A 15,540-nucleotide genomic window follows, 5' to 3' on the forward strand; every position below is an offset into this window, starting at 1 on the left:
TCTCTCCAAATTTCTTAAAGTTCAAATATGGATTGCATTTTGATGGACAAAAGAGTTACTTTAAAAACTTTTAAATCCTGGGACTTTGCTGATGCTTTTTAAATTGAAACTGTCTCAGAAAAAGAGAAGACTTATGTTATTAAAGTCATATGCAATTTGTGTGATGTTCATCAAAATAAATTTTATCCAAAACCAATGGTGCCATAGGGCAACTACCCTACAGTTTATAAATGGCACAAGTCATGTTAAAATATTTTAACATGTTAGTATATTTTATTTAAGTTGGTATATAAGTAAAAATAAATATTGTTCAATAAATAAATCAAATTTTTTCTTAACGAAAATTACCTCATATTTATTCTCCATTTTTTTATTTTATTACTCTAAATTAAATTGCTTGCAAATGAAAAAAAAAAGAGTTTTGTAATTATACGTAGAATGAAAATACTTTTAAGTTGGTTTATAAGTTAAGGAACTTGATTTTTAATGAACAAGTTTTAATGATTGTTTATTATAAACAGATACAATTCAAATTATTAAATATACTTATATTGTTTTAGTTTTGTATTGTTTTTAGTATTTTTCTAAGTTTGCATGATAAAAATATTGTGTAGAAGTATTTAAAAAGTTTTATGTTTTAAGAATAATTAACAAAAGAGTTTGCATAATTAAGACTTATAGATTTAATTTAATTTTTTTTTTTAATTAAATAAAATTCAAAAAAAAATTTAATTGTTAAAAATAATTCTTCTCTATAGCTCTGTGTTTCTTTGTGATTTGTTTAAATGTGAAACAATTTTATGATAATGTAAAACATTTATGCATTAAATTCCAGGCAAACTTGTTCTAACTATGTATAAAAAATACGCTCAAAACAGACATTAAACTTTTTTATATTTTTATATAGCGCAAGTGAAAATGCTAAGCAACATAAATTTAAAAACCTAAATTATTCTTTGCTAGTCAAAACATAATCGCTGTTTAAATAATTAACAAGGGGGTTTGTTTATCAATATGTTTATATTTTTTGTTTACTCCCGAAATTTGTAAAATAAAAAATCATTATTATTTTTTGTTCAATAACGATTCAATAACAATAATTATTCAAAAACAAATTTCAGAAATAATGAAAAATATACATATATTTTACTAAATAATATTGAACTAAAATTAATATTAGAAAAACAATTGAAAACATAACAAACTTTTCATAATATATTTACATTTACAACATTTATACATTGTTTTAGTTATTTGAGTTAATTGTTAAATTGAACTAGTTTGCGGTTATTTATTTATTGCAGCAGTCGAAACACTTAACATCTATAAAAAAAATAAAGATAATTTTATGACGTCAAATATCGCCTTAAGTTAATACATTAAGCATTTTTTATTTAAAACAAGTAAAAACCCTGTATATATATATATATATATATATATATATATTTATCTTTGGCTATTCACCTTACATAAATAAATAAAAATAAAAGTTAATTTCTTTCCTTGTTAAAAATTATCTTAAGTTGTGAGAGGTCAAATTATAGTATTAGGTCAACAAAATAAATCATTGAGAGAATTTCCAAAGCTTGTAAAATATTGGGATTGTGTGTGATTAAGACACTTAGTTGATAAAGAACTTCCAGGATATTTTCCTCATGGAGATAAAGAAGTAGACCAAAGAAAAAAACTGACAGGTTGGTGAGATGTGTGAAGTATGTTATTGAGGAAAATCCCAAGCTTTCATTATTTAGAATCAAGAAAGAAAACAATGTGAAAGTACTGTTTACATGAGTGCAAAATCAATCAGTCATGTTTTACAAGGTTATCTTTTTTTGCTGGTCAATAAGGGATGAACCCAGACCTGTTTTGGTACCACTGAAGCAGTATAGGCGCACAAAAAAAAAGCGTACCAAAAAAAAATTTATATATTTTTATTTTTTATACTTTTAAAATTTTAGGTTTTAAATGCAGGCGTAGTCAGGAAGCAGGTGTGATTGCACTCTTTTCCTGATCACACAAATAATATTTAATTGTGACAAGTTGGCTATGGCTTTAAAAATGTTTTAAAAACACTTTCAAAATGCACAAATAAAGCTCAACTTTATAGGGGACAATTATGGAAAAAAACTTAACCAAAAAAAGAATTCTTAACGAGAAAATAAAATCTTAACTATCTAGTTAAGATTTTTTTTTTTGTTAAAAATTCTTTTTTTGGTTAAAAAGAATTCTTTTTTGGTTAAAAGTTACTTTTAGTTTGCAAAATTTAAAATAAAATTACAATTCACTTTGTTTTAATATTTTTATAGTAATTCAATGTTTTAGTTATTTCTTTCATTCATTTTACTAAGAAGAATTGCTTCAAATATTTTAAACTTTGCAAACATAAGTATAAAAGAGTGATGCTTAATTTTATAAAAAAAAAGATGAAGTTCTATTATTTTGTTCTAAACAAAATTTAAATTTTACATAAGATATAAATGCGTTTTAAATAATAAAATATTAATCAATATTTATAAAATTTGTTAATCTTTATATAGTTTTTCATAAAACTTTCTAAACCTTAAATAATTAAAAAAAATTTTTATAATTTTTTTATTATAAACAATCAATAAACCTAAATTGTCACTTTGTTTAAAAGAATTTTGCTAATATATAAACATTTGAAAATAAAAGATTAATGTTATGAAGTTAATTCTTTAAGCGTGTTAAAACTTAATTTTTCAGACATACATGAAAACACATAAAATTGAATGTTTTCAAAAACTTCTAAAGAGCCTTGGTCAAGTTGTCACAACTAAATATTATGTCAGCCTTTGTTTTAAAGAATTATGTAACGCATATGTGTATGTAACACATATGTAAATTGCTGTCAGCAATTTACATATGTGTTACATACACCTATAGCAATTTCCATTAAGCAACTTTTTATCTTTTTTAACTTTTAAATTATTCTATAAGCGGTAAGATAAAAGAAGTCATTAACTTTAAAAAAATCACATTAACTTTTGAATGGCGGTTATATAAAAAAGTTTGTTACAAATGTTTGAATGACAATTATGTTATATAGAAGCGCTATTTCCTAATGAAAAAAACTAATAAAATTAAAAACTGCGAAAACTTAATCTCTATCAAGCTAATTATTTTATCAAAATATTTAGTAACAGAAAACAAAATTGTTTATGGTTAACGACAATTTTTTTTTTATACGAATGGAACAAAAAAGAACGTAAAGAAAAAAAAACAAAAAACATAAAAGAAATATATATAATAAAAACTTTTATTTATCATCTTGTGAGCACAAGAATATTTATGCAAAAAATTTACCTAAATTTCTATATAATAATAAATAATTAATTTTTTTTATTGTAATGATCGGTTTTTTCGCTTGAAAAATCCTAATACTTTAAGGGATCGCCCATAAATTACATAGCGCGAAATTAAGCTTATAGACAAAAGATAAAGGATTAAAAGTTTTCTCTCGCAAAGTCATTAATTAAACCAAGTTTATAAACAAGTCCAGCAAAAAGGTCGCGCAAAATAGCAAAATGATCTACTTATATTTTTAAATAAGTTTTTCATTGCGTAATTTATGGACAATCCCTAAGCTTGAAGCAAAGATTGTTATGATATAATTTCATTCTGATAAAAAAATTTATGATTTTTTATAAAACTAATTTGATAAAAATATATAATTTTATTCTAATAAAAAAAATTTTAATTATTGATTTAAAATAATCAGGGCTTGTGATGAAGCAGGCGTGATCGCGCCGCGCTAGTGAAACACGTCCATAAACGGTTTTTTTAAACCTTCTAGGCGTGATAAACAACGCTCGCTCAGCTTATAATGAGAGCATAAAATCACGCTCGTTCAAAAGTTTGGGACGGAAAAAATAATAAGCTTTTACATGATTTTTTTATAAAATATATATGAATATATTTAAAAAAAAAATCATAATGAATGAACAGTTTGAAGTTGTTACACCTAATTTCAATAATGGAATGTTAACTATATTAGCCAAGTGCGTGTGGAAACACAATGTGAATATAAAAATGTGCAAATAAGATGGGAATAGAAAATTAGGAAATAACTATAAGAAAGTTTAAGCTTCTGAATATTTTTAATTTTGTAAAACTGTCAAGTAAGATTTATTTGATTTATTGTTAATAATATTTAACACATCGTTTACACGTTTACACATTTGCTTAATGATAAGGTTTATGTAAATGTTAAATGTTGAATTATTTCAAAAATGCGCTAAAAAAACTAAACTAAGATAAAGTTAAAAAATGTTAACTTGAAAAAAAATCTAAATGAAAGAGAAAAAAATTAAAAACTTAACATAAAAAAACTTAATTAAGTAAAATAATCTTTTTTTGAGTAATGTTACAGCATTCTTTTTTTTCTACAGAATTCTTTTATTAATGACGCTGTAAAACTTATAAAATATATGTCGCTGACAACAGTTGAGGGGAAAATCTGTTATTTAACTTACAACTAATAGTTTTAAAAAAGAATTTCAAATTATTCTTGTTATAATCTAATTTTTTGACATTAAAAAAGCGTTATTTAAATAAGAAATTATAAAAAAATATATTTAATAATTATTAATTAATTTAAGAAAAATATTAATTATTAAAAAATATCAAGAAATATAAAAACTGTTAATCGTAAATATTAAGTTAACATCGTTTTAAATACATATTAAAACAAGGAAAGTAAAAAATTTTATTATAAGAACTTATTAAGCACTTGCGTTTTTGTTTGGTTGCGTTTTTTTTTTACCATAAATAGTTTAAAAAAATAGCGATCTGGCGCAAATAAAAAACAAGAAAAAGTATAAAAACTACACTGTTGAAGTAGTATAAATGTACTGTTGTAGATACTACTTCAAACATTGACGAATAAAAGTCGTATAACAAATAGAAAACTTTTTATAAACAAAGTCTTCCGCAATTTTTAAATTTCAAGATTGCTCTTGCGGCCCTGACCCTGAGGGGGCATAATTGTGCTTGATGACAACATATTATAATTTTACAAGCGTGATATAACACGCTTTGCGATTATCTTCATCACAAGCCGAGATATATATATATAAATATATATATATATATATATATATATATATATATATATATATATATATATATATATATATATATATATATATATATATATATATATTAATTCTGATTAAAAAAATGTATTTAAGTTTATTAAAATTTTTATTGCAATTGTTCTTTCAGTTTTCCTTCCTAAACATTTTTTTTTTTTACACAAAAAATATATTTTAAATAAACATTCCGAGGCTGTATCAAAAATTTGCACAAAATGTAAGTTAACCTTTTTTTATAACGCAAATAGAGCGCAGCAATTATTTTTTAATAAATGATATATACAATGACATAACTTTAACAAATGGTATAAGGAAATATATTCTTTGTTCTCAACAAAATCGCTAATAAAATAATAAACTTTTAATAAATAAAATAGATAAATTAATGTAATTTTTTTAATTGTTAATGACTAATTTTGTTATAGTAAAAAATTATTTTTTGTTGCAAAATTTTTAAAATGATTATTTAAGAAATAATCATTTAAAAAACATTTTGTTTATATCAATAGTTTTTAAAAATGTAATATTAAATTTAACTATTTAATATAAGAAAAAAAAAAAAATAAGAAAGAAAATAAACATTTTCTAATAGTAATAATAAAAAATGAGTTAAATAATATTTAACTGGTTTTGCGGTAATTTATAGTATTGAAGTAATTTAAAAAAGTTTATGTCTTTAAAAAATAAAAAAATAAAAAGAATTTTATGACATCAAGTTTACATAAGGCTGATGCGTTAAGCATTTTTTATTTAAAACCAGGCCTGTTATATGCGTGGCCAGGATTAAAATGTGGTTGTACCCACTTCACGACCAAATGAAACAAAATGAAAAGTTTTTCAGAAAGTTTTGTTTCTTTTGTCTTAATGCACTTTGAAAATTATTAACTTTTAGTAAAAGTTAAATGAACAGATTTGCTAATATTTAAATTGAAAATAAAATAAAAATAAATAAGTTTATTAAATACTTGTGTTTTGTTATTGAATAATTATTGTCCATATAATATATTATATTATATATAAACAATAACTATTTGAATACAAGATGTAAGCGTAATTACTATTGTGTTAATTTTGCAAATATTATGTAATTTGTAAATATTGATTAAAAATTGTTTAAAGTATTTAAAACATTTAACATCTTCTAAAATTAAAATTACTAAAATATAGGTTATAATTTTTAAAATACTTTAAGAAATTTTCAATAAATATTTACAAATAGTGTAGTATTTGCGAATTTGGCAAAATAATGTTAACACATCAGATGAAGACAATGTTCTTTATCAATTTGATCAAAACTTTGATATATATAAAAGTTAATAATGATTAGAGTAAAATATGATAATAAATCAAATGATTTTATTTGCAAAATACAAAAAACTTTCAAAATTGTTTAAAAAAAACCCCTACTTTTTGTGGTTTTTCCTTAAAAACTATAGTGTCTGTATGATATTTTGTTAACTACGACATATTTACATTAAATTATCATGTCTGTGAGTTATGACCGCTTGTCCAAATTTGAATAAGATTTTAGATAAATATGTTTTTTAGGTGAAATGAACATCATAGTTTAATAATATGATCTGTTCTGATTGTTTATTTTAGATATAAGCTCTTAAATTTATGTATTTAAAAAAAAAATAGTAATAGTTAAAATAAATAATTATTAAATATAGTAATAGCGCAAATATGAAGAAAATAATTTTGGCCACTCTTTAGTATGGAACCATCCCACAATGCAACGACTCTACCACTATACCACTACCATGTAAAATCTTACAATTAAATTCTTTTAACCATTTTAGAGCTGTACTAAGCTTACAATCGCTGTCTTTATTTTTTGATAACAAAGACTAATAAAGACACCATATTATTGATATTAAAAATGAAATTACTGTAACTAGTATAATATTAATTTTTAAAAAATCTTTAAACATGAGTTTTATAATAATATAAGTGGCAATCAAGAAAATAAATAAATATAAGAATTATACTTTTTCAAAGTCAAAATATTTTCAATTTGAACATTATTTTGCTCAACAAAAACATAAGTCAAGTTGTCAATTCTTAAGGTTTTTTTAACATGATTCAAGCAGTCTTTTCTGTGACATTTTTCCAAAAGTTCTGACAAGCAAACAGTTATTAGAGATCTATGAGCTGAAGCTTATGTAAAAATTTTATACCATGAATATTTAGTTAATGATTTAAACCATTTTTAGATAATAATTTTCAAATTTGATAAAAATTATTTGGTGTGTTTCAAAACTTATAAATTTTTTTAATCCCTCTGTTTTATTAATAAAGCATTAAAATAAAGCTTTTTGCAAATCTTTCAAAATATTGTAATGGTTTTTAATAAAGCAGTTGTTATAAGTTTAACACGCGAGACTTAACATCAAAACAATCTGAAATAAATAATTTAATATCTATTTCTTATCATGTAGCTTGGTTGATGATCGAGTAGTTGTGGAACCAGATGCTGGAAATTTAGAAAATCCACCAACAAAGTTTAGAGGTATTTTAACCTTTTTTTTTTGATTTTTTTTTTAGAAGAATAAAAATGTTTTAAACTTAAATATTAAAATAATTTTTTTTTAGATTGCTTGTTTAAAGTGCTGCCTATGAACAGATATTCGGCTCAGAACCAGTTTTGGAAAGCTGCAAAACCTACACTCACAAGCACAAGTGATGCTGTTTTACTTAAAAAGCTACATGTGGGTATTTTTGTATTCATTTTGTTTTTTTTTTTCAATACTTTTCTACTTTTTTATACTACTGAAGATTTTTTATACTACTTTTTTATACTACTGCCACTTTTTGTAAAAATCAATTAAAAATACAAATTTTTAATAGTTTTATTCTCCTTTAAAATAAATGATTTTTTAATATGTTGTAACAGTTCATACTAATTGCTTTATTTAAAAATTAAAAAAAATATATAGTTATTGTTTCTCTATATATCAGGCATGGGCATGAATGGTGTGCAATTGAATGCTATTGCTGACCTCGCAAATGATTTTTTTATTGACCACAAATTGACCACAAGTGTTTAGAATTTTTGATGATTTATACATTTCAAAAATGTACAAAAAAAAAGAAATGCGAAGCCAAACATAAACTAGGAAAAAAAATTTTAAACACTACAGAAGAAAACAAACAATTCCTTATGAATAAGAAAATATATAAACTTTTTTTTTTTTTTTTTTAAACATCTTTGCTTCCAACAAGGCTGCAAGCAACCACTAATTAAAGTCGGAAGTTACTGGAAGAGAAAAGATGAAGATTGTAGAGCAAGATAATGATTGACAGATGACTTAAAGGATTGCAAATTATATGAATCAGGAAAGCAAGATGAAGGAAGCGAATTCCAAAGAACCGATGTTCGAGGAAAAAAACTAGACGAATAAGAGTTTTTGAAAGAGAAGCAATATTACAACGATGTGATAATGGTTGGAGATGTGATAATGGCTGCAAGAGCAGGTCCAACTATGTTAACAATGCGTTTTTGCACCTTGTTCAAAAGAGAATAGGGAATCATTAGAAGATCCGCCCCAGATATGGCAACAGTATTCCATTAAAGGCTGGATTTGAGATTTATAGAGATAGAGAATAGAATCCGAAGTAAGAAAGTGACTAGCTCGATAAAGAGATGCAACCTTAGCAGATGCTAATTTTGCAACAGATTTGACATATGGTTTCCAAGAAAGATCAAAAGTAACAGTTAATCCTAGAAGATGAAGAGTGGATGACTCATTCAGTACATTACCGTTTATAAATATAGGAAGATCTAAATTATTGCAATAACGATGGGCTGAATAAAATTGAGTTTTATCTGTGTTGAAGTTCACCAGCCACTGTGAGCCCCATGCTGTAGCAGAACTAAGTTCCTTTTCAAGCTCAAATGCCCCCTCCAAGCAATCAGAGAGTTTTGGCTTCTTATCAAGACAAGAATAAATGGTAGTCATCAGCAAACAATGCCACCTTATATGTGAGAATATCTGGAAGATCGTTAATGTAAATTAAAAAGAGTATAGGGCCAAGGGTAGAACCTTGAGGAACCCCTGAAGTTACAGAATAAGAAGAAGAGTGCTGTCCATCGAGGACAACTTTTATACTACAATTGGAAAGGAAGGATTCAATAATCTTAAAGATGTTGCCAGATCCACCATAAGAAGAAAGCTTATGGAGAAGACCAGCATGCCAAACTTTATCAAAAGCTTTTGAAATGTCAAGAGCGATGACCTTAACCTTTCCACTTTTATCTAATGCACAATAAAACCTATCGGATATTACTGTTAGCAAATCAGCTGTAGAACAAGAAGATCGAAATCCATATTGATGGTCAGAAAGTAAGTTATTAGATTCAAGATGCAAAATTAAGTGTTTGTTAATTAAAGACTCAAAAACCTTGCTTATGATAGGAAGAAGACTAATGGGACAGTAGTTAGATAAATCAGATCACTCTCCAGAATTTTTGACAATAGGGATAAAAGATGCCGCTTTCTAGCAGGCTGGAAAACAAGACTCTGATAAGCACTTGTTGAATAGTTTTGAGAGTATAGAGGATAGCTCCGGAGAACACTTCGGCAAGACAATAACAGGTATGTTATCAGGGCTACAAGCTGTAGAAAAGTCTAGACAGGAAATCACTTTAGATACAGAAGCTGGAGTGATACAAATGTCAAGCAATGGATCAATCTGTTTGTTAGCAATATCACGTAGAATGCAAGAAGTGGAATCAAGAGATGATATTGATGAAAAGTTCTTAGCAAACAATTCAGCTTTGTCTTTGGGTGAGGTGACAAAGTCTGAACCATACAAGAGAGGTGGAATTAAAGATTTGTCGTTATTATTAATACTATTAAAAATTCTCCAGAAGTCATGGGAACCTAATTTTTGAGATGAAATACGAGATTTCATGACCTGAGAATAGCGGGCTTTGGCGTTAGACAAAATCTTTTTACAATGGTTTCTAGCAGTAATAAACAGGTGTCTGTTTTCTGGAGAATTGTTTTGCTGATAGATATGCAAGTAATGGTTTCGATTGGCAATCACAGCAGCACAATGTGAGGAAAACCATAAAGAAGAGTGAGGCTCGAACTGGAATCAACAAGAGGGAATAAAAGATTACATGCTAGCCTGAATCCACGAAGTTATGTAAGAAGCACATTTGTCGACAGGAAGACGAAAGATTTCTACCCAAGGCCCATCACAAAGAAAATCACGGAAAGAGTCCCAGTCAATTTTAAGGTAGTTGTAAGAGGTATGATAATAGGGGGATTCAGGTGATGAAGAAGAATGAGATATTAGTTTTAGAGAGATTAAACTGTGATCAGAAGCACCTAAGGGTGAATGTGGAGAAACTGAGCACTGACTAGGATCAGAAACAAGACATAAGTCGAGTAAAGAAGGTAAATGATTCGGATTGTCTGGAAAGCGAGTTGGAAAGTTGACTATTTGAGTTAGGGATTGAGAAAGGCAAAAGTTGTGGGCTTTAATGCCTGCAGAATTAGTGACACTAGAGCCAAGCCATTCAGAGTGGTTAGCATTAAAGTCACCGACAACAACTATATTAGCTGATGAATAAAGAGAGAGGGCTTGGTCAATATGATCAGAAATAACATCAAAAAGAGTGCAGTTTTGAGATGAAGGAAAGCGATATAGAACAAATAGCTTTTATCTACCATATTTCTTAAAAATACTTATAGAATTTTGCAATCATAAGAAAATAATAACAGATTTTTTCTGATTGAGATCTGCTATCTGTAAGAACCAGGCAGAGCTTAGGGAGCTTCTTAATATTCTTTTTTTTTAATAAATGCATTTTCAAACTTTAAATTAGAATATATTTTTCCATGGTAATTTCATTTTATTATTATATATTAGCTAGTTGAGATCTAAAAATGGATAAAAAATATATGGTAGGCAGTCTGGTTGTTTAAATACCATGCTTCAAAATGGAAATGCAAAAATGGATTTTTTCAATCTTTATTTTCATCTTTAGAAGTCTTTGGAAGTCTATAATTGTTTTGATATTATAAATTTTTATTTAGTAAAGTACCTAAAAGTATAAAAATGCCTATGGGAATGACAATTCTTATGAGCTGTTCATAAATTATGTCACACTGTATAAGATTGGGAGGAAGGGGGGAGGATTAGAGTGGAGCTTATTTTTTAAGTTTTAAATTTTGATTGTCCTACCTTCCCATTCTATTCCTATACATATACAAATAATTACTACCAAATATGGGCTCATTTGGACAAAATTTAGAGGTAGTTCAGTTCTCCCTAGCTCCCTTTGGGAGCAAGGTATACTATAGAAGGCGTTTACTTTTACAGGGTATTTGTAACCCTTTTCTCTTTACGACCCTGCGTGGTCCTTTATGCACTTTGTTGCTTGTTTTCTCTTGTTGGCCCTTCTGGCCTGTTTATTCCTTCCCATTTATTGGTTGGTTAAATCAACTTAAATGATATTTTATTAAATGGTAATGCACAGGGTAATCTGAATGAAATTCTTTTTTAAAATAAATCAATACATTCTGCAATATAAGCTAACTTTGAATAATGTGAGTTTCTTTTTATTTTAGAATATAGAAAAATGTCAGTAGCAACTAGATCTAAAACACAGGTGTATCTACTTGGAGATTCTGTGGCTGAACTCACAGGAAGTAAGCTTCCATCTTTGCGTATGGCTCTTGGTTTGTTTTTGTATCACCACATAGACCTGAAAGAGACTGTTCGACAATCATCGTCTGTTACATTTAATGAGCTTGCTGTGTTTTGGCAGAAAACTCGAATTCCAATGAGAGAATATCGAAATTGCCATACAAAACTGAACAATTGTTTGAAGAATGGCATTTGCTAAAAAAAATAAAGGAAGAAAATCTGCAATTCTGTAAGCAGGAGAGGATTCTTTCATCTTCAGATTGGATGGTTTATTTGATTTTGCTCATGTTAATGCTGTGAGCATGATTAACATTCAAGAAGACAAAGACTTCTTGTTTGTACAGCGAAAGAAAGGAAGGCGAGGATCAATGGCTGAATTAGATCTAATTTTAACAATGAAAGAAAAAAGGGCAGCCAAAAAAAAAAGGAAACTGAATTTCAGGCGTCAACAAATGGAGGATCAGGATATGTAGCATATGCTGACTGCAACTGAAAGCTACTCATCATCCGAAGAAGATAGTTCAAGTGTGGAAACTGAAGATGAGAGTGCTGCTGGAGCAGTTAGAGGCACCACATTTTGTACTCCAGCAAAAAGAAAGAGGGGCACAAAATCTGTTGTTACACCAGGTCTGGCAGCTGCTTAAGACAGAACCAAATTATCTCACTGCAAAGCTGCATTTTTTATTGCTGAAACAGCTAGAAGTTTGGGTCAAAATATTGACAATCTTGCCATAAATCAAGATTCAATATGTCGACAACGGCAGAAGCATCAAGCCCAGAGATCAGCAAGTTTAAAAGCAGAGTTTCGTGTTCAAATTCGTTTGCTTGTATATTGGGACGGCAAACTCATTCATCATTTGACCATCCTCGGATTTAGATATTTTAAAAAAGGTCAATTTTGTGCGATTTTTAATGAAACTGCTGTCTCATCAATTCATAATCATACAACATCAGCAGTCTCAATTTAAAAGCAAGAATCGCCAGAATTATTCAAATTTTTTAACTAACCTTTGTACTAAATTTTAAACTGACATTACTACTAAGATTAAATTTCAGCTCAAAATAATGAAAATTTCTTGTAAAAATATTTTGACACATTTTGAAATATGACCTGGTTTTTTATTAATACCTTGTTTCTAAAATGTTTGAAATTTTTTTTTTTATATAACTAATTTTTTGGATTTAGCAATTTTTTTTAAAGAATCTGAAAATCATACTTAAAAAAATGAAAAAAGCTGTTTAAATTGAGAAAGACTTTTTTTAAAAAATTTTTAAAACACATTTTATGGTGCATAATAAAATGTTAAATATTTAAATGTTAAAGATTTTAGGTAATTTTGTTTTAAGTAATAACTGAGCAACATTATTTTTTATGGGTGGAATTAAATAAATGAAAGTTACTTAAGAAAGATGATAACTGTGTCTAAAAAAACTTCTAAAATATTGATATCAAATCTTTAATTTTAACTGTACACAAATTATTAACAGCAGATAAAATCTAAATTGAATGGACTCAAGCTACATATATTGCCTGCGAAAATAATTTTTCTTTTTCTGAGCTTAAAAATTTAATGATTGGTTGAATAAGCTTTATTACCAAAATGTATAAAGCGTCTATCTAGCTTTGAGTTTGAAAGCCATATATCAAATTGATTGCAAAATTAGCATCTGCTAATGTTGCATCTCTTTATAGTGCTTGCAACTTTCTTACTCAGGATTCTATTTTTTGTTAAATTAAAAATCTCAAATCCGCCCTTGTATGGAATACTGTTAAAAATAAAAGTTCACTGTACTCTTAAGTATAAATTAATCATACTAATATACTAACACGGTTGTAACTTGTTTAAGTAAAAAAGTAAATAAATTGTATTATAAAAAATACTTTAATTTACATTTTACAAAGAATAGCATAATAACAGGTCTCCCAGTCTGTCCCAAAATCCCTAAATATCCCAAATTTTTAAAATTTTACGTTTTTGTTATAAAATGTCATAGTTTATAGGGTTATGTCCTAAATTGTCCTATAATTTCAAAATATTTTTTTAAATAAATGTTAACTTTATACCATAATAGATTTACAGTAATGCTATTTATGTGCAATTTCCAAGGGTATTAAAGGGTAAATAATATGTTATTAATAATTAAAATTAATGGGTTAATAATTTCCAAACCTAAATTTGAAAAATTAAATCTGGAAACTTATTTATGATTTTAGATTGTCGTAAAATGTCCTAAATTTCACTCTAATTTGTCCTAAAAAGTCATAAAAACTTGTAAAAATTGTCCTGAAATCATAAAATTTTACCCTTTTTTAGGAGTGGGAGGCCTGTAATAACTTGCTAAATAAATTTAGAATGCAGCTTTAATTGTCAAAGTGACAATAACATACTAAACATAGCTTTGTTAAGTATCATTGTATATAAAATTGAATTAAACAAAATATACGAAAATGTTAAAAAACTCAAGGTAAATGCAATATTATAACAGAATGGTTTTTTTTTAACCAAAACATAAAACAACTGTGGTCTAAAGTATAAAATAAACAACATTGCAAAGTATAGAACAACTCAGCAAAGTTACATCCTAAACAAGATAAAAGCAATTACCTTTTATAGCAATAATTTTAATACAAATCTTTGAGCCAGTAAAATAAAGATTGAAAATTCTCATTAAAAAAAAACAATTCAAGTCTTCTTTTTATCTGAGTTCTTTTTTAGCAATGTTTTCTTGCTGTTTTCTTGCTATTTAGCAATGTTTTCTTGCTGTTTTGGTGGTTTTTTTTTAAATTTTTGTTTAAAATTTTTTTAATAAAATTTTAAAACAAACCAGCAAAACAGCAAGAAAACAGCCAAAATTAAAAAAAAGCCACCCTATTAAGTACTGTAAAGTAATTATTACTAATTTGAGGTATGAATTGATTTAAATCAACATAAGTTATATTTATTATTAACTTAAATTATCAAATTTTTATTTTAATAAATAAATGTACCTAAAGTAAGAATTAAAATTAATTTAAATACATAAATAAGTTGATAACCTAAATTAATTAAAAAATAAATTAATCAAAAATAACATAAAGTAGTTAAAAATTAAAATGAATTATTTATTATTATTATGAATTATAATAAAGTTTTTACTTTTAATAAATAATCTAATTTAAATTTGAACATGTTTAGCATGCAGCTGAGCTAGAAAAGAAGCAAAATGAGGAAGATAATAAAAAACTTGTTGGGACAGTTGTTACATATGGAGGAATTATTCAGGTATTTTTTTCTAAGATAAGTTTTTTTAATTTGTTTGTTTTAAAAATAATAAATTACATATAGATTTCAAATTTTATTTCATTTAGTTGCTGCACCCAAAAAGCAAAAAATATTTAACTGTTAATAAGCGACTACCTGCTCTATTGGAAAAAAATGCAATGAGAGTAACTCTTGATGTAGAGGGAAATGAGGTTATACAAAATTAAATTTTAAAAGTTTTTGTTATGGTTGTAATCTTAAATGTATAATTTTAGAGTTTTTTGTTTTTTAATGTTTTATGTAATTTTCAATTTAATCTTGTAAATGCGATCTTTTGTAATTTTTTTCTCATTTGTGTATTTTGTACTTATGTTTATTATAATTGCATAATTTACTTAGAAAATTTACCTACAAAATAAATAAAACCATCTAGATGGGTTTATGTGTAATGAATTTATTTAGATGTACTTTATTAAATGTAAGTTATCTGGATTATTTATCAAATATATAAACTAATTATT

The 15,540-nt window shown here is 26.2% G+C and overlaps 1 protein-coding gene across 3 annotated transcripts in view; it reads left to right on the forward strand.

The window, feature by feature from the left end:
* The window catches only part of LOC100202979 (inositol 1,4,5-trisphosphate-gated calcium channel ITPR1), a 139,702-nt gene that overhangs the window by 16,240 nt on the left and 107,922 nt on the right, over positions 1 to 15,540 (forward strand). For all 3 annotated transcript variants that reach the window (XM_065813080.1, XM_065813079.1, XM_065813081.1), the window contains exons 3-6: positions 7,556 to 7,626; positions 7,710 to 7,825; positions 14,954 to 15,040; positions 15,127 to 15,231. In XM_065813080.1, coding sequence (XP_065669152.1) covers positions 7,556 to 7,626; positions 7,710 to 7,825; positions 14,954 to 15,040; positions 15,127 to 15,231 — 379 coding nt within the window. The remainder of the gene's footprint in view (positions 1 to 7,555; positions 7,627 to 7,709; positions 7,826 to 14,953; positions 15,041 to 15,126; positions 15,232 to 15,540) is intronic.

The sequence above is a fragment of the Hydra vulgaris genome, chromosome 12, assembly GCF_038396675.1.
Source record: "Hydra vulgaris chromosome 12, alternate assembly HydraT2T_AEP".
In the NCBI taxonomy this organism is placed as follows: Eukaryota; Metazoa; Cnidaria; class Hydrozoa; order Anthoathecata; family Hydridae; genus Hydra; species Hydra vulgaris.